The sequence below is a fragment of the Vulpes lagopus genome, chromosome 8 (assembly GCF_018345385.1).
Source record: "Vulpes lagopus strain Blue_001 chromosome 8, ASM1834538v1, whole genome shotgun sequence".
Taxonomy (NCBI): Eukaryota; Metazoa; Chordata; class Mammalia; order Carnivora; family Canidae; genus Vulpes; species Vulpes lagopus.
Genome location: NC_054831.1, coordinates 22783277 through 22808064, shown reverse-complemented (window position 1 = coordinate 22808064; position 24788 = coordinate 22783277). Strand labels below are relative to the sequence as shown.

The window sequence follows — 24788 nt, the reverse complement described above, 5'->3', positions numbered from 1 at the left end:
AGATTTTACTTATTTATTCATGAGAGACACAGAAAGAGAGAGAGGCAGAGACATAGGCAGAGAGAGAAGCAGTCTCCCTGCAGGGATCCTGATGCAGGACTCAATCCCAGGACCCCGGGATCACAACCTGTCAACCAAAGGTAGACACTCAACCACTGTGCAACTCAGGTGCCACACTTATGGTTCTTTAAAATAAGGAACAAAGGGGTGCCTGGGCGGCTCAGCAGTTGAGCCTCTGCCTCTGGCTCAGGGTGTGATCCTGGAGTCCTGGGATCGAGTCCCACATCAGGCTTCCTGCATGGAGCCCACTTTTCCCTCTGCATCTCTCATGAATAAATAAATAAAATCTTAAAAAATAAAATAAAAATAAAATAAAATAAGGAACAATATTACCAAGATTCAGAAGATTTCTACTTCAAAATATATCAGTAAAAGAAAGAAAAGAAAAAGCCAAATAATAGTTAAAACATCTGACAATCATATATCTGGTAAAATATAAAGAACTTTTACAATTCAGTAAGACAAACAACCCAATTATAAAATGGGCAAAATACCTGAATGTATATTTCACAAAAGATACATGAATGACCAATAAGCACATGAAAGGACATTCAATATAATTAGTGAAATACAAATTAGTACCAAAATGAGATATTACTTCACTTCCACAAGAATGATTATAATCAAAAAGAAAATAACAAGTGTCGACAAGGATGTGAGGAAATTCAACACTAATATACTGCTGGTGAAAATGTAAAATAATTTTGCAGTTTCAAAAAGTTAAATAGAAGTTTTCCATCCAAGCCAACAATTCCACTCCTGGGTATCTATCCAAGAAACATGAAAATATGCTCATACAAAAAGTTGCATGCAAATGTTCACATAACATTATTCATAATATCTCCCAGTTCAGGAACAACCCAAATATCCATCAGCTGGTGAAAGAACAAAATGTGTTATTTCCATACAATGGAATATTATTCAGCAATAAAAAGGCATGAAATACCAATATATGCTACAACATGTATAAGACTCAAAAATATTATGCTAAGTCAAGAAGATCAAACACAAAAGACATATATTATATGATTTCATTACACGGAATGTCCAGGAAAGGCAAATTTATTGTCACAGAAAAGGAGATTAGTGCTTCTAAATTACATCTCATTAAAATTGTGTTTTTCCTCTAAGTTTCCATGTCTCATTTTTTGGTCACAGGACACCATTCAGCACTTTAGCAGTTCAGGCACCTGTATAATGTTTGCAGGAACAGTATTTGCTGCAAAAAGAGAGCTTTGTAGCCTACTTATTTGTGACATTTGTATATTCTAAAACAGTGCTTCTCAAAGTGAAGTTTTAGAAAACCAATGCCTATTTATGGGCACTGATACTATATGAAACTGGTCCATTACTAGGAAATCACAGAAGTTAAGAATATGTATTTAGAAACTCTAATAACAATTTGACAAAGTAGTATTACTGCATCTACTGAATCTGATAATAAAATATTGGATACTTGTATATTACATTTCTTTAGTTATTTTTCCATTTCATTTTTCTAGCCATTCATTTTTATTATAGTTTACATAAGAATCAGTCAGCCAGTGATTAGAAACATAAAACATAATGCGTTGCCACAGATACTGTGAAGAACTATTTACAGGGCTTTCTCATTATCCTACAACTGGCTATTGTACCTATCAGAGGAGGTCAAACTAACTTTTCTTTAAAAACATGTCTTCAAATGCTCCAAATACTCTGGAAGTATATTTATTAACATCAAATTTTAAGGCCTTCTACATAACCAGATTTTAATAGATGGTCATCTATTTTTTTTTGTTTTATGAATAGAGTTTCAAGTTTATAATAAAAGATAAAAGTTCAAAGTGTGTATACCTAATTAACGTCAATTCTCTTCCTTTTCCCTCAACAAAAAAAGTCTGAATCTGAAGGAAAAACTCTAGTCTTTAAATTCAGATAAATTATGGTCCTAGGGAAGTCCTCTAAGTCAAAACAAGGCAAGTTGATTATATTTTCATTTTAAAATTAAAAAAACAAGCCAAATCAAACATGTTCCTATGTTCATATGGAAATTAATACAAAAAATGATATAAACCATTATTTAGACATTATACAACATGATGTTGCAAATTCTATCAATTAATTAAATCAGGCAATACAATGACCAAGCATATATATGTTACTTAAGAGATCTCTAGGAGAGGGACGACATCATAATGTAAATGGCTAGAGACTCAAAACAAAAATAGAAAAGAAGCTGCCTAAGATCCCAGAGAGTTGCTGAGCAGCCCATAGACCTCCTATGATACACAGGTGCAGAGGCATATAAGAAATCAATGACTGCACAAATCACTTTTATATCACTTGTATAAGAATATTTAGACAATGTGTATTATTCAATAAATAATGAAATCAAAAGCAATAAACTGAAACACTGTTAAAAGTCTAAATCTATCAAAAACGGAAGTTATTCAAATCCCCTACATATCCATCACATATTTGCAGAAATCTGAGCACACTGAATTAGAAAGTTTCAGTTGCCTCTGGTAACTGGTAGTACAATAGAGAGAATGTGAAATGAGATAAGTAACCTGAGTTCTATCTTGGCAATAAAACAAGAACATCTTTCTCCCTTCATTTCCTTATTGGACACAAGTGAAAAACTAGATTATTTTGGTTCCTCCCTTTTAAGAATTCTACATTACAGCTTGTTGATACAAGTAACAACAATGAAAAACATGGTTACCATACACATTCAATAAATGGCCTGAATATGTTTACCGTGCCTCTTCTAAACTGAACCCTACATATATGGCTCATTTGGAAAATAATCTTTCATTTAAAAGAAATTAATTTTTCCTCCCAAAATTCCCATTATTTTCCAAATAATTCTGATAATATTTAAAATATGTTCGACTTAAATTTATTATCTTGATAAGTCAGGAATCATTAGTTTGATAATTTGTTCAAAACCATCATTTCCAAAAAATTCTTCCCAAGAATCTCTACTTACACTATTATGCTTGAAAAGAGAGAGGAAATGGATATGCAGAGTAAAAAAAAAAATGTTTCCATGAGTATTTTTTATTTATGTACTACATTTTATAAATGTCATATAAGACAACTGCATAAATACACAAATAAAATAATTTTCTACACAATATATTTTGTTTTTATGTAAGCTTGAAGGCAAGAAATTATTTTTAAAAATCTCATTAAGAGTTAACCCAGTCATGCTGCCCTAAGTAATCTCTTATTGTTCTCTTCCTATTTCTCTAGATTAAAAAAACATCATCATTAGCAGAAAGTGCAGGGAAAAAAGAGCTAATATTTTTCCTCAACTATAGAAATAGTAATTAACAACTTTAACAATCCTATTTGAATTTAGCTTAATAATCTAGCTCTGAAAAGATTAACCATGTATTCAGGTTCTATTTCCCACTGGATATTGGTTACTAGAGAACTCATTTTAGGATATCTAAAGCGTCACTTTCTAGATTTCTCTGTTTAATCTCTGATGAAATTCTAAAGAATACCATTTTATTAGGCAATAAATCAGCTTGCACAAGTTCATGTAGCCAAAATTATGCATATATTCTGAAAATTCATAAAATCAAAGCTAAAAAAATGTGCTAGTAATACAGAGACTGAAAGTGTTTGAATCAACTACTTAATTAGTGAAAACTGAGATGCTGACTTTAAGTATTTTAAAGCATAAGAAATGTTTTGGTAAAAAGCAGAAGACTGGCTGATGGGGTTTAATATGCAAAGGTCCAGATTAAGGTAATCTAGAAATACACACGACAATCATGGAAGTTAACCTGCTTAAAATAGAGTTGTTAAATAGGAAACAGCCAGCTGGGAAGAGTCTTTGAGACACATAAAAAAATATGATTAAATGTAGTTCATGAAAGGGACTGGAACTCAGCAAAACAATAATACTGATTTTTAGATAGAAAAGGCTCCCTGATAATCCCAAACACCCAAGATCACCAAAATCCTATTGAAGATCATTACTTTCTTTTAAAGGTCACCAATGGCATTGTCTCCGTGCTTTATCCTCCATGATTATCATCACAAATTCTACCAGTGCGGGGTAAGACAAAATTCTACTGTAATATAACATTATTTTATGTTTGTGGGGTTTTTTTTGTTTATGTTCGCTTTATGTGTGTGTATGGTTCTGGCTTGTTCATTTACGTAAGAAATGGTTTTCAGTGAACTTTAAGTTGGTTTTCAGTGAACTTTAACAACAAAAAATTCTTTGGGTCCTTACTGTTCACCTAGAAGCTCTTAGCCAATCTCCACTTAAGCAACTATTCCAATCACCCAGTGCCTTCTAAATTCCCCTTCTAAAACAGATATGGGATGCTAAAAGCTATATCTCATACACTCCTTTCTGTGCCAACCAAGAACAGGTTGGTTTGTTCTCTCACTGTTTATATATGTTTATATCTCTCTCTGTTTATATCTCTCACTGTTATATGCAATTGTGAAATTTAATTATATATTATCTAAACCAACAATATGAGTATGAAGAATTGTTCTTATAAAAATTAAATAGAAAAAATTGATGGAATATTTTGGTATAATAGATAATTTAATTAAAACCTATTATACTTACATATATAAATAGATACAAATAGAAAAATAAATCATTATATATTTATATACATAAGTATATAATATTTAATATTCATTAAAGTTGAATTGGGTGTAGGTGAGTCTACTCCAAAACTTGGGGAAAATAATAGATTGATTTGATTCACAGATTATATAATAAAGCATCTTTAAGGTCTCCTTTCATTTTCAAAAAATCAAAACTTAAAATCATAAATAATACATATGGGTATGGTTTATGCATGAAAATCTAATGTATAGTGCCAATCTATGGATTCATATACCAAGAAAAGGCCTTAACCTCAGATCAAGGTTTCCTGACCTTGGCACTATGGACATTTTGGACTAAAGAATTCTTTGGGGATTGTAAGGGAAGGAGGGGGAGCAATACAGACCTGTGAATTTTAAGATGTTCAGCAGCACATCCCTGGACTTCTTTACTACCCACTAGATGGCAACAGCAGCACCCCCACCCAGCAGTGACAATTAAATTATCCCAAATGAGAACCACTACCCTGTATCAAACAATTGATGAATACATGTATAATTATGTATTTTGATTAAAGTAAAATGTTTAAGTAATAGGTTTTAATGATTTTTACTATAACCAACTTTTTTGATTAACTGATAAGCTACTAATTCAAATTAAATAATTTAAGATGGCGGGCAGCCCGGGTGGCTCAGCAGTTTAGCGCCACCTTCAGCCCAGGGCGTGATCCTGGAGACCCAGGATCCAGTCCCACGTCAGGCTCCCTGCATGGAGCCTGCTTCTCCTTCTGCCTGTGTCTCTGCTCTCTCTCTCTCTCTCTCTCTCTGTGTGTCTCTCGTGAATAAGTAAATAAAATCTTTTAAAAAATTATTTAAGATGGCTTTTCTATACATAACAGAAAGAAAAAAAAATTCTTGAATTTGTAAGGTGCCAAATAAGATAGCTTAACTTTATATATAATATTCTCATCTCTAGCACATCTTTTCTGGGATCAAAACAGAAGTACAAACTTACTGAACAGGTCAAAGCAGGGAGAGAATGCAGAAGCAGTAAAAGAAACAAATTTAAAAAACAATTTCCAGATGGTTGGAAGAGTAGCATAGAGAAAGCTTATTACCTTTAACTACTCAGTCCTATTTACCATAACATTTACTGCAGGCTCATCCAACATCAGTCAAGAGAGGTTCCTATGCATAAACTCCAGAAAGTTCAAATGTCTGCTATTATGGCAAATTATGATTCACTCATTTTTAATATCCAAAAAAAATAAGGTGACTCTTTATGTAATGACACCATCATATATCATTAAATAAATATGTTAGAGTATGATACAATTATTTAGGTAGGCATTTAAAAATATGATCTGTACATGCAAAGAAAAAGATCTAACAGTAAACCAAATCGCGAATAGCAGTTATACCTGGTGTGTTCATTTTTCATAACTGGCATAATGATATTTCCTTCATACATGATCTTTCTAGAACCTCACCACTCCTCCTATGAAGATTCTGTGTTCCCTCCTCTAGAACATAGGCAGGCCAGCAGTACTGCCTCAATAAGCAGAATACAGAATAATCCTGCGTGGTTTCCAAGACCAAGTCATAAAAAATGATATGCCTGATTTTCCTTCTATCTGTGACACCTGCCTTTAGAGCCCTGCAGTACCAAGTAGCAAGTCCAACTATTCTAAAGCCATCATACTGGTACCTCTGGGTTCAGATCTTATTAAATCCAAACTATGAAGTACTTAAACTCTAGGCTTATGTCTTATATAACATGTAACCAAACATCCAACTCTTGATTTCGGCTCAGGTCATGGTCTCAGGGTCATGAGATGGCACCGTGTGTTGGCCCATGCCGAGTGCAGGGCCTCCTTGGGATTCTCTCTCTCCCCCTGCCCCTACCCTCACTCACACTCTCTCTCTCTCTCTAAAAAAATAAAAACTAAATTCAATTAGAAATATATATACACACACACACTTATATATAGATGAATGAGAAGCAATCAACAAACTATGAAAATTAAAGGGGAAGGGAAAAGAATGCAGAGGGGAGTAAGTCAATAGGAGACTCAGGGACGTTTCACTTAAACTAGAATCCAATTCATACACATGAAACAAAAACCAGAATATTTACAAAGTGATATACGTTGCAAGTAAATACAAATTGTATATACTATTAACTGGGTGCATAGGTACAGCTTATATTTGGAGTAAATGACTGGTTCAAGTGTGACAGGGTTCATTGGAAAGTTTTAACTGTCAAGATAAGGATATACAAAGACATTAAGTGGGGAAAGTAGCAAATACCAAGAAATGAAAGCTGAAAACATACAGCAGGAAAAAAAGGTAATTTACTTGAATGTAATTGAGAAAAAGTCTTTAGGAACAAGAAAAACAGGATGCCAGTAAGGGAGGGAAAAAAACTTAAAAAAAAAAAAAAGCAAAGGGATTAAAATTGGAAGACAACACAATTCAAACTAAGGTACAGCAACTTCTTGAATGACTTGATGAAAAGTGTTTGATGAAAATTATTCTAACAGTACTGTGCACCATGGAATAGAGTAGGGAAGAGGCAGAAAGGCCAGTTTTACTGCTGTAATCATCGCAGCAAGAAGTGATGAGGATGGCAACTATAGATGTAAAAAGAGAATGATCTAAGAGATGTGATGGTGAAAGAATCAGCAGAACATTGCAGATGAATTAGATAGAGGAGGAAGGAAAGTAGTATAAAAAGGAAAGTACTAAAAGGGTGTTTTAAAGGTTTAAAATCTGAGAACTCCAAGACTGGAGCTAAATTTTTAAAAAGATGACGGAAGGAAAAAGATCTGGATAGAAAGAATTTTAACCAAAAGGAAATAGGCATTTGCATTAAATGCAATTAAAGCCTACGAAAGGATAACTGAAAAGAAAAATCAACGAACAAAAGTAAGTAAGTTAGAAGATATCATTTGCAACATATGAGAATTTTAATGATTCAAGAGAGTAAATACTTTAGAAACAGAAACACAGGCCAACTAATACTAAAATGATAAGATGTGCCTTAATCTGTGCAACCACTCTTCTAAGCACTTTACAAATATTGCCTCATATACTAACAACAATCCTGTGATATGGGTACTACTATTTATCTCCAATTTACAAATGGAGTTACAGAGGTTTATGCACTTACAGAGTAAGTTGTGGAGGTCAGATTTACACCCACATAGTGTGGCTCCCAAATCCATGTTCTCAACCAGCTCAATATTCTAGGATAAATTAAGACTCTGAGAAGAATGATGACAGATATTTTTAAAAGGTGAGAAATTAATTTGTGAGGGCAAAGGTTCATGAGATGGTTGATATACCAAAGCACATACGTTTTAAAAAAAACCTTGCTTAGTAGATCTAGAAAACTAGAATAAGGGAGAACTTACGGACTAACGGGGAGTAGGAGTAGGGAGAAGGGGAAGGGGAAGGATGGTCTAAAGAGCTGGTACATAAAAATATAAAAATTTAAGAAAATAAATGTAACATATAACCATAAAGACTAAATGGTTTGGGATATAACACTAACCATTAAATATAACATCTAGAAAAACTGCCATTCTTGACCAAAACACATCTCATGGCACAATTTAGTGGCATAAGCAGTTATATAGTATGGATATGAAATATTTATTTTTATTTTTTAAAATATTTTATTTATTTATTCATGAGAGACACAGAGAGAGAGAGGCAGAGACACAGGCAGAGGGAGAAGCAGGCTCTCTGCAGGGAGCCTGATGTGGGACTTGACCCCAGGACCTCAGAATCATGTCCTGGGTCAAAGACAGACGCTCAACCACTGACCCACCCAGGTGTCCCTGGATATGGAAAGGCAGGTACACGTCAGGGAGGAAACATTCCAAGAGTTATATAGGCATTTAAGATTACTAAGTATTCTACCAGAAAACCAAGCACATAAGTTCTCAGTAGATATGTCTATGTCTATCCATTTTCCAAACACTCTGAAGACCACCTTATTACAATTACCCAGCAGGCTTACAAAGGACATATTCTTGGGCCCATCTGAGATTTTAAAGATCTGGGAGTGGAGTTCAGAAAACAAAAATTCTAATACATTTGCCAGGCAATTCTTTTGCACAAAAGTTGAGATGCACTGTGTTCCTGTGTTGCCTAAGTATTTGAACTCTATGACTCCCCAACTGTTTATCTTCTATGGCTTTATAATCTGAAACTGATCTTCCAAGTTTTCATTGCCTATGCTTGACTTATGCTTAATTCTAAAATCTCAGTCTTGGTTTGGTTGACATAATTAAGACTTGGCTTTGGAGTTTTTAGCCCTGAAATCCATATCAACTTCAATTTTGACACAGGGAGAAAAAACTTGTAGTTCGTTTGCCTGATATCATGGATCTTCTGTTAAATATAACATATGGTGTTGATGAGACACTGGGTCAACCCAGAATGTCATTCTTATGTTGCCAGAACTGTACTAAAAAAAAAAAAAAAATGCTCACTACTATAGGCTCACCATATGAAAATTCCTGTTTATTGCCTCTAGAGTAAGGCGGCACAAATATCCTGTCTCTGTCCTAATTTACCACAAAAGCTTGTCAGATATGAAAGACACTTTCTAAGAGTAGAGTTGTCACCATATAGACTGTATCTATGAAAATGTTCCTATTTCTGAAATAGTTCTTTCAAGATGTCTTTTGACCTCAGTGATGGGGCAAATGGTAGCCAAAAGGTTGTGTACTTGATAAGAGGTGGAACCGAAAAATAAGCCTCTTTAGTCAACAAGGGATGCTCCTTGATAGCAATAACTAGGATCCTAAAAGAATAGCTTTAGGATAATTTCATGCTTTAGCAGGTCTGTGATTCAAATTGTTGAGACAGAACAGCCATGTCTCTAGTGTTATCTCTGGTTCTTTCCTTAATCCTGCCTAGTTCTATAGTCCTACTCTGTCATCTTTCTGGTTTGCCTGAGGTAACTAACATAAAAAGCTAACACTAAATTACTCTGGGAGACTTTTGCCATTTCCTACAAATTATTTGATCCTTGAAGAAAAGGATTAAATCCAACTAATCTTTGTATCCCACAGAGTACCTAAACATGCACTGCTATACTTGACATGTTTAACTGAGTGCCCTGTTCAACTCCTACAAGAGAATCCTCCTCATGCAGAGGACCCAAAAAGTATTAGCCTTATATAAAAGGTGACTTTCCCCTGTGTCCTACCCCCAAGGTCATGGAATAGAATTGACATCTAACTCATGGTCATGCATTCAGATTTCTCTCTCAGCACCTGAACTAAAAGAAGCACACTGTCACCACTAACAGAGTAAACAAGCTTTAAAAGGACAAAACAAGGGGACCCTTGGGTGCTCAGCAGTTTAGCACCTGCCTTCAGCCCAGGGCATGGGCCTGGAGTCCCAGGATTGAGTCCCATATCAGGCTCCCTGCATGGAGCCTGCTTCTCCCTCTGCCTGGGTCTCTGCCTCTCTGTATGTGTGTGTGTGTCTCTCATGAAAAAAAAAAAAAAGGACAAAACAGTTCAAGTCAGCACCAGCGGCAAACCAAATCCACCTGCAAGTCAAAGTTACAAAGTAGCAGAAACCATGTAAAACTACAGTAAGGCAAACAGAAGTGGAATGAGAAGTAACAAAGCTTGATAATGCAGACATAAAAAGAGAAGGCAAGACAAGAAACCATATATCCCAGAATGAGAGCCAGAGACTAGCTTCTCAGATTCCTGACAGATCTCCCTTTTGCACAACCCCAAACAGCTGGATCCCTACAACAACCTTCTTTGAAGCCAAAGAACTCTTGATTAAAGCACTATTTTTTTAGAATGTACACCAAGATAAATAAAAAGCTGGCAACAGATAAATCCAAAGAGGAAAAAAAATGCACCAGGAAGAAAGTGAAATTTCAGGTTAGCCAAAGAGTTCTCTAAATATGAATCCGACTTATCAGAAAGTACTACCAATACTTATATTTTTGTCAATGAAAGAAATTAGAATTTAATTGATATTTTCAAAGAAAATTATCAGTGTGCATAAAAAACTATCTCAAACTCAAAGGAGAAAAAGCCCACATGATAGATCTTTTCTGGTATCATATTTCAAAATATTTTGTTAGCCTGTTTAAAGCAGATCTTTGTTGTCCAATGTCTACAATAATCAGTAGTATATTAAATTAATAGCCTTGTCTTTGAAGACAGGCTTCATAACTTACACAGTTGATAAAGTGAAGGCAAAGGCCAGTCCTGTAATCAGCCTTTAACTTGATGGTCCTGTCTTGTACCCAGAGTAACAAGAGTATCTAGAACCCCTTTCTTCCTCTAAAGATTCTTTCTCTAGAAACAATCTTTGAACTGATTTTCTCTAGAGAGAGTCCCCTTACAACAAATCAAAATAAAACTACGGTATGAGCTCACTATCAATTCATCTGACAAATTTGCTTTAACACTGTTAAAGACCAAACTAACATCAGAATAATTGCAATTTTGCTTATCTAATACAGATTCTAACATACTTCTTGTCTGGCAAGAAATATATCACTTAAGCTTTGAATTCATTTAAATCTTACATGCTTTTTTTTTTAAGATTTTATTTATTTATTCATGAGAGACACAAAGAGAGAGAGGCAGAGACCCAGGCAGAGGGAGAAGCAGGCTCCCTGAGGGGAGCCCAATGCAGGATTCGATCCTGGGACCCTGGTATCACACCTTGAGCCGAAGACAGACGGTCAACCACTGAGCCACCAAGGCGTCCCTCTTACATGCTTCTTTACAGAAATTTTCAACATTACTAATTTTTACTAAAAAGTTTAATGGTCATTAATATTATAAATCCTCAATTAAGTAAAGCTTGCCAATTTTTAAATTCTCACAACAAAGTTTAATTACAATTTTCCATAAAAATTTCAAGATGTGCCAAAAGAATTTCTGAACTACTACAAAAGGTTAAAGAGTGAAATTACTGATCCAATAATCGATGTCCTTCTCCTTAGTTATATTTGACAAGACAAAATTTATGACTAAGGGGGCATTATTCAATCTCTGTAACAGCAGAAGAGTTCTTCAATAGTACCTGATTGTGGTGTTGGTTATAGAATTCACACGTGATTAAAATGGCATAGAACTACACAGGCACATACTGTACCAACGTCAATCTCCTGTTTAATACTGTACTGAAGTTACATAAGATGTAACCATTAGGGGAAACTGGGTGAAAGGTATAGGCCCTCTCCACTATTTCTGCAACTTCCTGTGAATCTATAATTTTTTAAATAATTTTTTTAAAGATTTTATTTATTTATTCATGAGAGACACAGAAAGAGGGATGCTTGGATGGCTCAGCGGTTGGGCGCCTGCCTGCAGCTCAGGTCGTGATCCTGGGATCCAGGATCAAGTCCCACATCCGGCTCCCTGAGTGGAGCCTGCTTCTCCCTCTGCCTATGTCTCTGCCTCTATTAGTCCGTGTCTCTCATGAATAAATAAATAAAATCTTTTAAAAAAAGAGAGAGAGAGAGAGAGAGAATGAGAGTCAGAAACATAGGCAGGGGGAGAAGCAGGTGCCCTGCAGGGAGTCTGATATGGGACTCTATCTCAGGACCTCAGAATCACGCCCTGGGCTAAAGGCAGATGCTCAACCACTGCGCCCCCCAGGTGCCCCTATAATTATTTCAAAATTAAAAATAAATAAGCAAACAACTTATTACTTTAATTAATAACAAAAATGCCTTATATATTTTTTAAATTAACCTAAATACCCTGTTTAGTTGACTAGAAAACAGAAACCTAATCATTTATACATACAAACTTAAACTACCAATAACAAAGTTATTTAATTGACATGTTGTCAACTAAGACATTCTGTTTCAGAAAATGGAACTTAAAATCGGAAGTAACCAATAACCTGTACTTATTAAATAATTCCTTATTTTAGGGAAGAGGACCAGGTCAGTTGATACCTGTGTTAATTTGTAATAAAAGCAATTATTTATTTTTTTAAAATGATCATACTTAAAGTAAGAGTACCATTCTGGGGGGAAAAAAGCCTCAAAGATATTTTTATTTAACCTTGGACCTACTACCTTTGGAGGAAAATGACAGTTTATTGAAAAGATGATACAGAATTTCAAATAAATAAGATCATGTCATCTTTTCAGAGAGGTCTTCCTTGGACAACAGAATAGTAGAGCAACTATTCTTGTCCTGAGTGGTTCTAAATAGATACTATGTAAAACTAAACATAGGCTATCTCTGACTCCAGAAAATGGGTTTTCAACCAAATAAAGGTAATATTCAGAATAGCTACTTTCAGGTTCTCCACAATGAATAATTATGTTCCATGAAGGTAAATGCTGGCTAAATTAGTGGTTGCAAACTATAGTAATAATAGAGCCTCCTACAAAAATTACATTCTAAAGTCTGGACTGATACCTCAGCTATCATCCTTCCACTTCTATACCATAGGTTTGGGTAACATTTATCCTTGTCTCAGTTTGGTAAAAACAGGACATTATTTCTCCTCCTTGAGGGAGGAATGAGACACTGATATAAATCACCATATGTGTATCATCTACCACTTTGGAAAACCAACTGAAGCAGTGGAAATAAACTAGCCACCCAACCTCAAGTATAAACATTAGTGTATGTAAATAAAACATATGTCTGTCAAAGAGACTTCCAGATCATATAATGCAACTATTCAACTGTCTCAATAGCAATGTTAAAAAAAAAAAAAATTACCTAAAAAGGAGTGAAAATTTGGATTTGTGGAATAAAAGTGAAAAAAAATATACGAAATCAAATGGGTCTTTCATTAAGTTAAGTGAGATGATAAAAATGTTGGATTACCAAGGGGGAAATCTAAGTTAGAAACATAAAAATGTATTAACAAGGCAAAGAAAATAAATTTTAAATTGCCTGAATTAGGCAATAATCTAACTCACATTGCCTTTTATTTTGAAGAAAAAACCAGAAACCAGGGCAACAGAATATACTATCATTCTTTATACAGCAATATGTTTTAAAGTTCACAATTAGGGATCCCTGGGTGGTGCAGCGGTTTGGCGCCTGCCTTTGGCCCAGGGCGCGATCCTGGAGACCCGGGATCGAATCCCACATCGGGCTCCCGGTGCATGGAGCCTGCTTCTCCCTCTGCCTGTGTCTCTGCCTGTCTCTCTCTCTCTCTCTGTGACTATAATACATAAATAATAAATAAAATAAAAAAAAATAAAAATAAAAATAAAGTTCACAATTAATTCTTTACTTTTGAAGACATTACTAACAACTGCAACCCTTACAGACTAATAATACCCCATCGTCCTTAGCTATGCTAAAAAGTGGCTGTTTGGCCTACCAGTAGTTTGGCATGCATAAGGCACAGGTTCTGGGGTTGATAATGATAAAATATAAGGCAAGAACTAAAACACAAAATACATCATATAACATGATAATAATAAGAAACATTTACGATATTCCTAAAGCATTCTAAGGACTTAACAGTATTCTAAGGGCTCATGATAATAATCCTATGAAGTGAGGACTATTTATCCCCATTCTACAGATGAGGAAGCTGAGAAACATTAAATGACTTGCCCAAAGTCACATAGCTAGTAACTGGCAAAGCCAGGATTTGGACACAGATGGAGTAACAGTTTGGATTCATTTGAAAGGCTGAGGAGCCACAGAAGGATTACAGGCAAAGTATGGCTAACAATCAAATTTACATTTTCCTTTAGCAAGATCTCTCAAATAGTAGTAAAAAATGACTTAAAAAAATACTGAACACAGGAAGATTAGTTAAGAAATTGATGTGGCAAGACAAAATGATGAAGGCCTGAATTAAGGAATAGCATGTAATAAAAAGAAGTCAATTGATACAGATACGAAGGATGTAAAATCAACTTGATTCTATGATTGGATGTGGAGAGTCAGAATGACTGACTCAAGGTTTGACTAAGTGGGCCCAACTCCACGGCTTCACATTTTAATCAGATCACTATTTTATCAAAATCTTAAAGCAGATAAATGTAGTTTCATGTCATCTTCATTTCAGCAATAGCCATAGCATTTCACTTTCTCCTCTTTGAAAACTGTAACTTATATACATTAAAATTATTGCCCCTTGGCAACTCCACACTAATTGTTTAATATGCATACAATAAAGAGAGCTATTAAATGTTTTCCATAAACCGTCTCCAGACCATCACTGAACATAAGAGACAGAAAAGCCACAGAGAATATGTGCAACTTAGTAAACATTCTTATCATAATCAGCACTCTAAGTTAAAAAAATCTAAATGCTCTTTGAGTGAATTATTATCATTTATAAGGAGGGATCTATGTGACACCTGTTTTAAAATTCAAAAAAGGTATATAACTCATAACTTCAAGCTAAATATATTTTTTTAAACTTTTGTTTGTAAATGAAAAAACAAAAACAAAAACCACTATCCTTATACCCCAAGTTAAGGACCTGTAAAGTACTGCATTAGAATTATAATAACTACTGGAAAAACTTACTGTAACTTCAAACTTATTAACATTGTAAGGGTAAAACTATGCTAAAGCCAAAGCCTTCCAGTAACTAAATATTCTTGGAAAGTGTCCAAGACCATACTATAGTAAATTTCCAACTTGTTTCATCTAAGATCAAGAAAAACAAGTTATCTAAAGTACTGGATTATGTTTAAATAGACTCTAACTAAAAGTTATACCTCAAATAATCAGTCAGAAAAATCTTTACTCTGTACTTATGATGGGCCGTATAACCAGTATGGGTCAGGTGGGGAGACAGCTGAACCTGGGAATCTAAGTCACATATTAAGTAACATTACTTTCAGAAAAAAATCAGTATCAATAGCTTCCATTTTGAGAGAAACAGATTTTGGCAGAATATATTAAAACGACAATTTATAATGATACTGAAAACCTCCATAGCTTCTATAATGTGGACAGCATATGGTGGTAGTTACTCTGGCTTCTAGTTTGAGCCACTGTTTGGTGTCCTGTTATTTGTGGTTCAGATTCCTTTTTTACAGGTTGCAGGTCTCATAGATATATACCAATTTCACATATAAACAAACATAAAGGTGCTTTATGTAAGTGAGTATGTAAATGTAGCTATATGACACTCTAGACTAGCTGTGATTCCCACTCATAACAATTTTTTTTACAAATTAAAGTTCTACTAAATTGAAAAGCAAAAGCCAACAGTTAACAGAAAAATCTGGCCAAAAAGCAAAAAAAAAAAAAAAAAAAAAAAAAAAAGCTACAAAATAATTCTGGAAGCCAAAAAAACCTAAATAAAGCAGTTTTTCTAAACAAACCCAACACATTCTCAATGAGCACTTTCTACTTTACCTATAAGCATTCACATTATTAAAAAGCTGAGTGGTATACCAACTTTCATTTATGAAAAATGACATCTTAGCATACATTTCTAATTTCCAAGAAAAATAACTCAAGTTTAAAGATCTGCATACAAAAAATAATAGAAGCAAGAGCTGCAAAGAAATTAATCAAAAAAGCAAATGTGGTTTTACAGGAAACCTGGAAGTTGTCTGCAACATTTAAAAGTAGGATGGACTGATTATAAAATACACAAGACCCCAAATGAACAAATTTAGCATAAACATCCGCAATGTATTCAACAACTACTGAAACAAGCAATCCCATTCCAATAGATACTTGCCACAAAAATTGTCATAAACTGGCTACTTCTATTTTTTTTAAATGATGAAACAATAGAGATTTGGTGCAATATATTTTATAACTTACCAATAATGGGTTATTAAATTTCTATTAGTGATGCTTCAACTAAGGGTTTGTGCTGAGTGAAATCTGTTCATACAGCAATGAGAACGAAGCCTCACTAAAGACGTTCAACATAGAGCTGACCCCTAAAGGCTCCTTGATGCACATTTGCAACCACAGTATTCATGATACACAGTACACTAAACTAGCAACAGATTGGTTAAAAACAGTTTGGATTCTCAACTTCCCATAATACAGGCAACATTTTTAGAAGCAATCATATTAAAATAAATGTGTCTTTCACAGTTACGGGATGAAATTTTATGCTGGACAGGCACCAATGCCCTGATTTTCTACTTTTTTCATAAACCATATGACTTCCACATGCTGACAATGTTTTATGCTTTAACCTGCAGTAAAGGCTTTACATCATTTTAATGCTCAGTGCTTAAAATGCAACAGAAGAAACCCCGCCCCCCCCCCCCCCCCTGCCAAATGCAAGGAATATGTTTGGTTTGCTTTTAGTGATTTTAACCAGACTACTAGTCAGAAAAAGTTTAATGAAAGCTCTTCCCAGTAAGTAATTCTGCACTTTCATGGAAGAAAACAAATAAAAAGAAAATCGGGTAGGTGGGAAAGAAATACTGTTTCATTTTTCCAACTCTTAAATATTTTAGCTTTTTATTTCTAAAACAAGTATTGAACATTTAAAAAACTCCACATCTAACAATATCTTTCAGCAAAAATATACTTTATTATGTAGTTACATAGGATTTTCCTCCAGTTTTGGCAAAGTAATGTTTCAGAGTAAGATAAAAGGTTAAAACAAAAAATTCTAGACATCCTAGTCAAAAACAAAACAAAACAAAACAAAAACACCAAAGGTTTGACTTTGTATCACACAGTTATATTCTAAATTTGAGATTTAGAAGACATCAATTTTTTTTTCTATTCAGGTCAATCTAAATATATATTCTACCTCACGTTTACAGTCAGCCAATCTTTGTGAATGATCAACTGCAGAAATTTCAAATCAAAGCTTATAAAAAACATCATAAGACTACCTACTGTATCTATGTGACTTTCAGTTTTTATGGAATCTAAGGTCCTTTACTGACAGGTTCCAGAATTGTTAAGTTTGGAGGCAAATGTGTAAATACCCTAAGTCTCAACAATCAAAAGAGCAATTATACCAATTTCTTTAGTTATGTAAAGGTCCATTACACACACACACACACACACACACACAAACTGTCACTGAAGGAGTGCTCCTGAAAAACTTCTATTTCAGACTGAAGAAACTACAAAATACATGGTCTTAAATTCTCCTGGTGTAATGTCATTAAATATTAAAGACTGTGAGAAAAAAAAAAAAAAGATGGTATTTCAATCTTCTTGCCTAGATAACTCTACTTGAAACTTGAGAAAAAAAAAATCAGAATTCAAATTTCCCAAACTTAGCTTATGAACACAATTCAACTACATCTAACAACTTAGTTGTGCCATTTTAAAATCGGTTTAAACGCAAAGCACTTTAATCCGGACGTGACAATTACCTGTGGCATAAATGCAAGTAAAAACAAATGCAAGTCCTTTTCATCTAATGATGCATTTTTATAGTAAAATCACGGAAAGCACAACTCTTTATTAGCGCAAACGAAATAAAACAGGCACAGGAGGCATCATGTCCATCCGGGAAGAGAAAGGTAGCACGCCAAGAAAGAAGGGAAGGACTGAAGGAGGATGAAGGGAAGAAAGGAAAGGAAAGGAAAGGAAAGGAAAGGAAAGGAAAGGAAAGGAAAGGAAAGGGAGGAAAAGAAGGAAAGGAAAGGAAAGGAAAGGAAAGGAAAGGAAAGGAAAGGAAAGGAAAGGAAAGGAAAAGAAAGGAAAGGGAGGAAAAGAAGGAAAGGAAAGGAAGGGAAGGGAGGAAGGAAGGAAAGGAAGGGAAGGAAGGGAAGGGAGGAAAGGAAGGGAGGAAGGGAAGGGAGGAAGGGAGGAAGGGAGGAAGGGAGGAAGGAAAGGAGGGAAGGGAAGAGGGGTTTCTATACCTGCAGGATCCCGGAGAGATGAACTAGTCACACACATCACTCTACCCTAAGAATTTTTAAAGCTTCAAGGTAAAAAAACAAAACAAACAAACAAACAAAAAACAGCAATCACTTTATACCATTCAACTTTATACAGTGTAGTATCTTTAATGTCAACTGCCTTCCATTCCCCACTCACCCACTGCTTCCTCACTCTTCCATACCAGCTTTCAAGGCAAATCCGAGACAGAACAGGGTGGGGTAGACGAAAAATACAACCAGCGCCTATCAGCTACTCCCCTCGCCCCCCCCACCCCCACCCCAATAATCTCCAACAGTTCTTCCCCCCCACTACGAAAATGAGTGTCCCCTGTCCCCAGACACACAGCCGTCATCCTGTGTCTTCAGCAGGCACGCAGAAGACAGACGCATACCCGTGTCAGCAGCACTCCAGACCCCCGCCGCACGCCCGCCAACCTCGAGTACTGTTATCTGATGCGTTTAACGTGAACCCGGCGACATACATCCACCTACTGTTTCGGGGTGTGAGGGTGGGTGGAGGACTCCTTTCAAAGTAGCCCCAATCGTGTAACCAAAACACGGTTCCGGAATAAAATATTAAAGAACACTTTTCCTTTCCCACCTACCTCTGGACTTAAAGGATGCCAAAAAAAAAAAAAAAAAAAAAAAAAAAATCCAGCTCCACACCACCTCATGTCTAAAATTCTTCAGCCGGGAGTTTGGGGGGTGGAGCGTGGAGATCTGTCCAGGGGAGGGGGCGGAGGCGGGGAGCAGAAGTGTGAGCGGGTAATGGGACCCCAACGAGTTGCTCACCCCCGGCCACCCCGCACCACGCCGCCGAGCCCAGGGGTCCAGGACCCGGACCTCACGCACACGCTTCTCTGCCCAGGCCCAGATAAGAGCTAGGACTCCGGCTACCTAACTTCCCACCGAACACACGTTTATTCAAGGCTAACACATCACACCAAGTACACGTCACAGTTTAAAACACAGTTACAAACCCCAAACAGACCCCACACAGCACCTCCAATTCACCTCGCAGTTTCACAAACTCCAAACAGGAGACCCCACCTCCAGGATTCAAACCTTCCGCCCACAGTGGAGAAACCAGGAGGAAAAAAAAAAAAAAAAAAAGAAAAAGAGTTGGGGAGCAGCCGACGCCTTTCAATTGCCGCCCCCACAAACTGCCCCACCCCACACCCTGCGCCCGGGTTACCCACTCGGAAGCCCCCTGCTTCCTCCCTCCTCTCAATCCGGCCGCCTAAGAGACCCAGCCCCAGCCCCACTCACTTACTCCCCCAAAACCCCCCAACAACAACAACAACAACAAAAAAGTGAAGAGAAAGAAGTGAGGAAAGAGACTTGAGGTAGTTCGGCTTCAGAACCGCTCGACTCACCTCAGAATCCTTGCTGAGTTCTCTCCGCCCGGCACAACCCCCTCCCCAACGTCCCAGTACCAAGGGCTGAGGCAGGGAGGAGGGGAAAGCGGGAGGGGGAGGGGTGTCTTCCGCGTGGGGCGCCAGTCGGAAGGGGACTGGGGAGGGGTTGAGGCCGGCGCAGGAAGAGGAGAAGGGGGAGGGGAGGCCCCTATCTCCCAGTCTCCCCCTGAAAACCTCCCTTGTCTCAATCACACCAGACTGACTGTCTTTGTCTGGCTGACAACCGCCATATTGATATCAACAGCCCCGCTCCCACCTGCTGCAGCCGGGCGGCCCTGGGAGTTGTAGTTCTTGCCTCCCTTGAGTAAAAGCTTGGGACTCGGCATCCAGAGGCCCCAGGGAACTACAGCTCCCGGCAAGTCCCGCGCCCATCCGCCTTCCCACAGGGAGGAGGGGAAAGGGGGGCGCCAGAGCCATGGGGACTACACATCCCAGAATACCATGCGTCCCAGGCCCACAGAGGGGACATGATATCATGCTGGGGTGCAGAGGGAGGATGAATTGGCGGCGGGGATGAATTTGAGTTGGCCGAAGGAGGCGTTAGAGAGGAAAAGGGACGGAAGAGAAAGATGACCACAGTACCCATGATGCACCCAGAGAGGACTACATTTCCCATGATGTCCCGGCGGAGGGGGCGTGGAGAAGAAAGGACTGCATGTCCCGCGATGCTCTCGGCTGGCCGGTGGCGGAGATTGAACCGGAAGACGCTTTCTGCGTGTGAGAAGTGGAGTGTCTGGTGCTGAAAACCAGAAGTCCAATATGAAACTGGTGAGTCTCTGCTCCTAGGTCAGAGGCCAAAGGTGATGCCGTATCCTTTTGGACTTCTTCGTTTGCACCTTGGGAAGGGGAGTAGAAAATGGAGTGAGCCAAGGAAAGCGCTGCTGTTGTTGAGGAGGTTTGAATCTAATCCCCACCCCCAACCCCCCCACCCCCAGCTGCCTGGAGATCTTCTCCATCCTTGGACGGGTCCCTTTGGTTAGATAAGACGTTGACTCTGTCGCGTTTCTTCTCCGACAAACGGAGGTTGGGCTTTATTATGAGCTAGGTTTGACTTCTCAGCTGCCACGTGAGTGTTGAACTAGATTAACTTCTTTCCATACTGTTGGCACTCGAGCGTTTCTCCCTGCCGCTGTTGAGGCTGTTTTTGTTAGATGTGAGCAGACAGCAGAAAATACTGGGCAGAGAGGAGTTATTAAATTTTGTATCACAGACAAAATTGCCCTAGGACTTTAGAGAAGGACGAAATCAGGGTGTGATGTAGGAGGATTGGAGACTTAAACCCTGCGTATAGGGGGCCGAGAGGAGGTTTTAAGGCATTCCACCCTAGGGACTGCATGAGTCAAGGTTAGAGGGAACATGCCAGTGTACCTAAAGTCTTTGCATCGCAAAACCTAAACACATTGCTTATAGAAAAGCTTCTCAGACCTTTATTTTAGGGCATTTTACTTATTCTGCATAGATCCAACTAGTTTATTCTACCCGTATGGAATTAATAACAGCGTTAATTAGGAGGTGTTAGATGCTGTTTCTCAACCTTTTAAAATTTAAGTTCCTGCAGCCAAGTATGTTAGGCTTTACTTTCTCTGATGTTTATACAAAAACAAAAGGTTTCTCTTAAAAAAAAAAAAAGATTTTATTTATTTATTCATGAGAGAGAGAGAGAGGGGCAGGCTCCATTCTGGGAACCCAACACGGGACTCGATCCCGGGACTCCAGGACGGCGCCCTGGGCCAAAGGCAGGCGCCAAACCGCTGAGCCACCCAGGGATTCCCCGAAGGTTTATTTTCTTATTTGAACATACTTTTCCAAAATGTATGCTCCGGTGCGCCCCACCCCCACCCCCCCCACCCCCGCATATACTCTGTACAGTGTCAGCTGTTTCCTGAAAAGAAGTATGAGAAAGTATTAAAGGAGATTCAATTCCAAACCTGCTGCCATTTAAAGCTGGTTATGTATGTCAGTTTGCTTCTGGGTCTGTGTGTGAAACATTTAAGAATGCAGAATTGAAAGTCACTGCCTTGCCCTATAGGAGCATGCAATTGAATGAAGAAGGTAGAAAAGAAAGCCAGAATTATAATTCATTGCATTCACGGTAAAATAAAGATGTGTTCAGGGTTTGGGGAATTGAGAGGATAATGGGGTGGGAGAAAGGTGAAAGACAGATTCCTGGAAAGGACTCGAACTGATAAGAAAAATGAGTAGGCCAGGGCCTTCCATTAAGAGGGTTCAGGTTATAGGTACAAAAAAACTTGCACCTAAATGATTGGAACACAAACCATGATTCCCCAGTAAACAATAAATCACACTGGTATGCTTGGTGAAAAGGCATGCAAGTGTGAAACAATTTTTTCCTTAAAAACGCATTTGGCTGAGAGTATCAGAGAGCCAAAGTTTACTTTATGTATACTTTGGTTTGCTCATAATATCCTCCTGCTTAATTTATTTACAGACGTGGAAACACGGAAGGGAAAAGAGTAAAAACTTATTTTTTTTCCTTTAAGAACCAAAATATGCCTCATAGAAAGAAGAAGTGTTTATTATATCTATGGTCCCTCCCACTTTATTTTCAATCCACGTGTTACATGTTAAAACTCATTTGGTAGTTGTTAGATGATCTTTAATGCAGAATTACCGTCAACATAGCATTTCAAAAACATTGACGCTCACTCAGTAAGACTTCTCGTGTGTTATACCTCATAAAGTTGAAATAAATCATCCCGTGGCCTAAAATTTTTAACTGTGTACTGCTTCAGGAATATGTAGTAATACTTTATGTAAAATGCTTTATTTACATTTATATCATGAAAAACAGAAATACATTTTATTGAGGATATCCTTGTTTTTGAGATAATGACTTCCCAAAATACCCTCCCCATGCACAATCTATGACCACATCTTGTTGATTGCTTCTACTTCTGTTCTTGAACAAGTCTCTTTCTCTCCATCCCACTAATAGTGCCTTTGTACTGACTCTTTTCACTTGACACTTAGAATTCAACATTACTTTCTAACTGATCTCCCTGCGTTCAAACTTAACCCCATCCAGTCTGTTCTTTACTCTGCATCCCATAAGTTAAATTGCAGAGTTCCATAAAACCCTAGTATCTTCCTTTGCCCTTAGGATAAAGTCTTATAATTTTTAACTTGGCTTACTTGGTCCTGCAGAATATGGCCCTGTTTACCTCTCCAGGCTCATGTACCTAGCCTTCATCTCCCTTGCTCTCTTGGTTCCAATTATATTGTACATCTTCCAGTTCCTTCAGCTCACCATGTGTTTGCCTCAGGGACTCAAGTGTGTTGCTTTGCATACAGTGCTTTTTTTGCCTGCCTAATTTCTTCATTTGTCTCAGGTCTCTTTTTAGTACTTCTTTAAGGTTTCCTTGAATTGGGTACCACTGTTATGTGCTTCCATGGCACATTTTCTTTTTGTAGCCCTGGTAATTATTGGTTTTATGTTTGTCCTCCCTCATATAGCCCCAGGGCCTGACACATAGTATGATCCCACTGAGTAGTACTTGAATAAATAATTTCTGAAGGATTGTCAAGGTCTGTGAATACTGATAAGAAAAGATTAAGGAGTGTATTTAAAACATTAAAATAAGCGGTATCCTTTGGAATAAAAAATATATATATTTGCTACCTTTTGTGGAGCAATTACTGTGTGCCAGGCACTGTACTAGGTACTTGTGGTGTGGTGTCCCACTTACTCCTTCGATCTGGGTGATAGTATTCCCATTTTACATATGAAAAGTCTGAGCATCAGGAAAGTGGAGTGGCTCAAAGTTACACAGATGAAAAAAGTAATAGAACCAAGATCTGAATCTGAGATTCCTTTCTTCAGACTCTTTTACCTCATGAGGGCCGAGATTCCAGCACCTTTCAAAGTACCTGATATATATTATCTCTTAATAAAAGGAGGCCAGAGTGCACACTGTGAGAGTTTATTCTAGGCTATTTTTTAAATTAGCATTAAATATGAGTTTGATTAAATTAAGATCTTTTAAAAAGATTATTGTTAAAAAAAATTAAAGTTTGGAAACTTCCTTAATAATATAAAGGGCTCCATATCAGACCATACCAATTGAGTTGAAGGCCCAAGTTAGTTTTTATACTACCCAATTTAACCTCTGTAATACCATTTACAGTGCTCTAACTTTACACATGACTCTCTTGATGGCTTTTCACACACCCGAGGGAAGACTATGGATGTCATTATAAAATAATCCATGAATATCTCCTTAGAAAGATACCATCTCAAAGGATTTTAATTACTGGCTATAATCTAATGCAGTATTCAGGCAGCTTTATTTAACTGAAGAAAACTTAATGGCACCTGTAGTTAACCTGAATTATTTTTAAAGAACAGAAAAATTAGAAGTGTATCCTCTAAATTAGCATATCTTATAACATGCTCTATTATTAGTATAAATTGAGCCTGATGGCCAATTCAGCAAAGGATAGAAACTAAAATTCATCAGGGTCCTTAACAAAACATCATAGAACAAAAAAATACTGAATATGTTGACAAATTGAGTTTGAAATACCATATCCAGGAATTTAGTCATACAAAGAGATGAAGACTAAAGTGACTAAGATAGTAAGAAGCAATTCAAGAATGCAATATGTGGAACGCCTGGGTGGCTCAGCAGTTGAGCATCTGCCTTTGGCTCAAGGTGTGATCCCAGGATCCGGGATCTAGTCCCACTTTAGCCTCCTCCCAGGGATCCTATGTCTCCCTCTGCCTATGTATCTCTGCCTCTCTCTCTCTCTGTGCGTGTCTCTCATGAATAAATAAATAAAATCTTTAAAGAGGAAAAAAAAATGCAGCATGTGTCATACTTTCTATGGATCAGGAGATGGAGACAATCTTCTATTTTATTAAGTCAACAGAGATTTATTATGCAACTACAGTATAC

At 37.2% G+C, this 24788-nt stretch overlaps 2 protein-coding genes across 17 annotated transcripts in view; one reads left to right on the top strand and one right to left on the bottom strand.

Annotated features, from left to right (window-relative positions):
• The window catches only part of HMBOX1 (homeobox containing 1), a 191451-nt gene extending 171328 nt beyond the window's left edge, over positions 1-20123 (bottom strand). For all 16 annotated transcript variants that reach the window (XM_041768221.1, XM_041768222.1, XM_041768216.1 and 13 more), the window contains exon 1: positions 19831-20123. The gene's annotated coding sequence lies outside the window, so the exon portion shown is untranslated. The remainder of the gene's footprint in view (positions 1-19830) is intronic.
• Positions 20124-20436: 313 nt separating this feature from the next.
• INTS9 (integrator complex subunit 9) overlaps positions 20437-24788 on the top strand; it is a 101787-nt gene continuing 97435 nt past the window's right edge. The window contains exon 1 of the mRNA XM_041767057.1: positions 20437-20640. Within this exon, the coding sequence (XP_041622991.1) occupies positions 20632-20640 (9 nt within the window). The 5' untranslated portion in view covers positions 20437-20631. The remainder of the gene's footprint in view (positions 20641-24788) is intronic.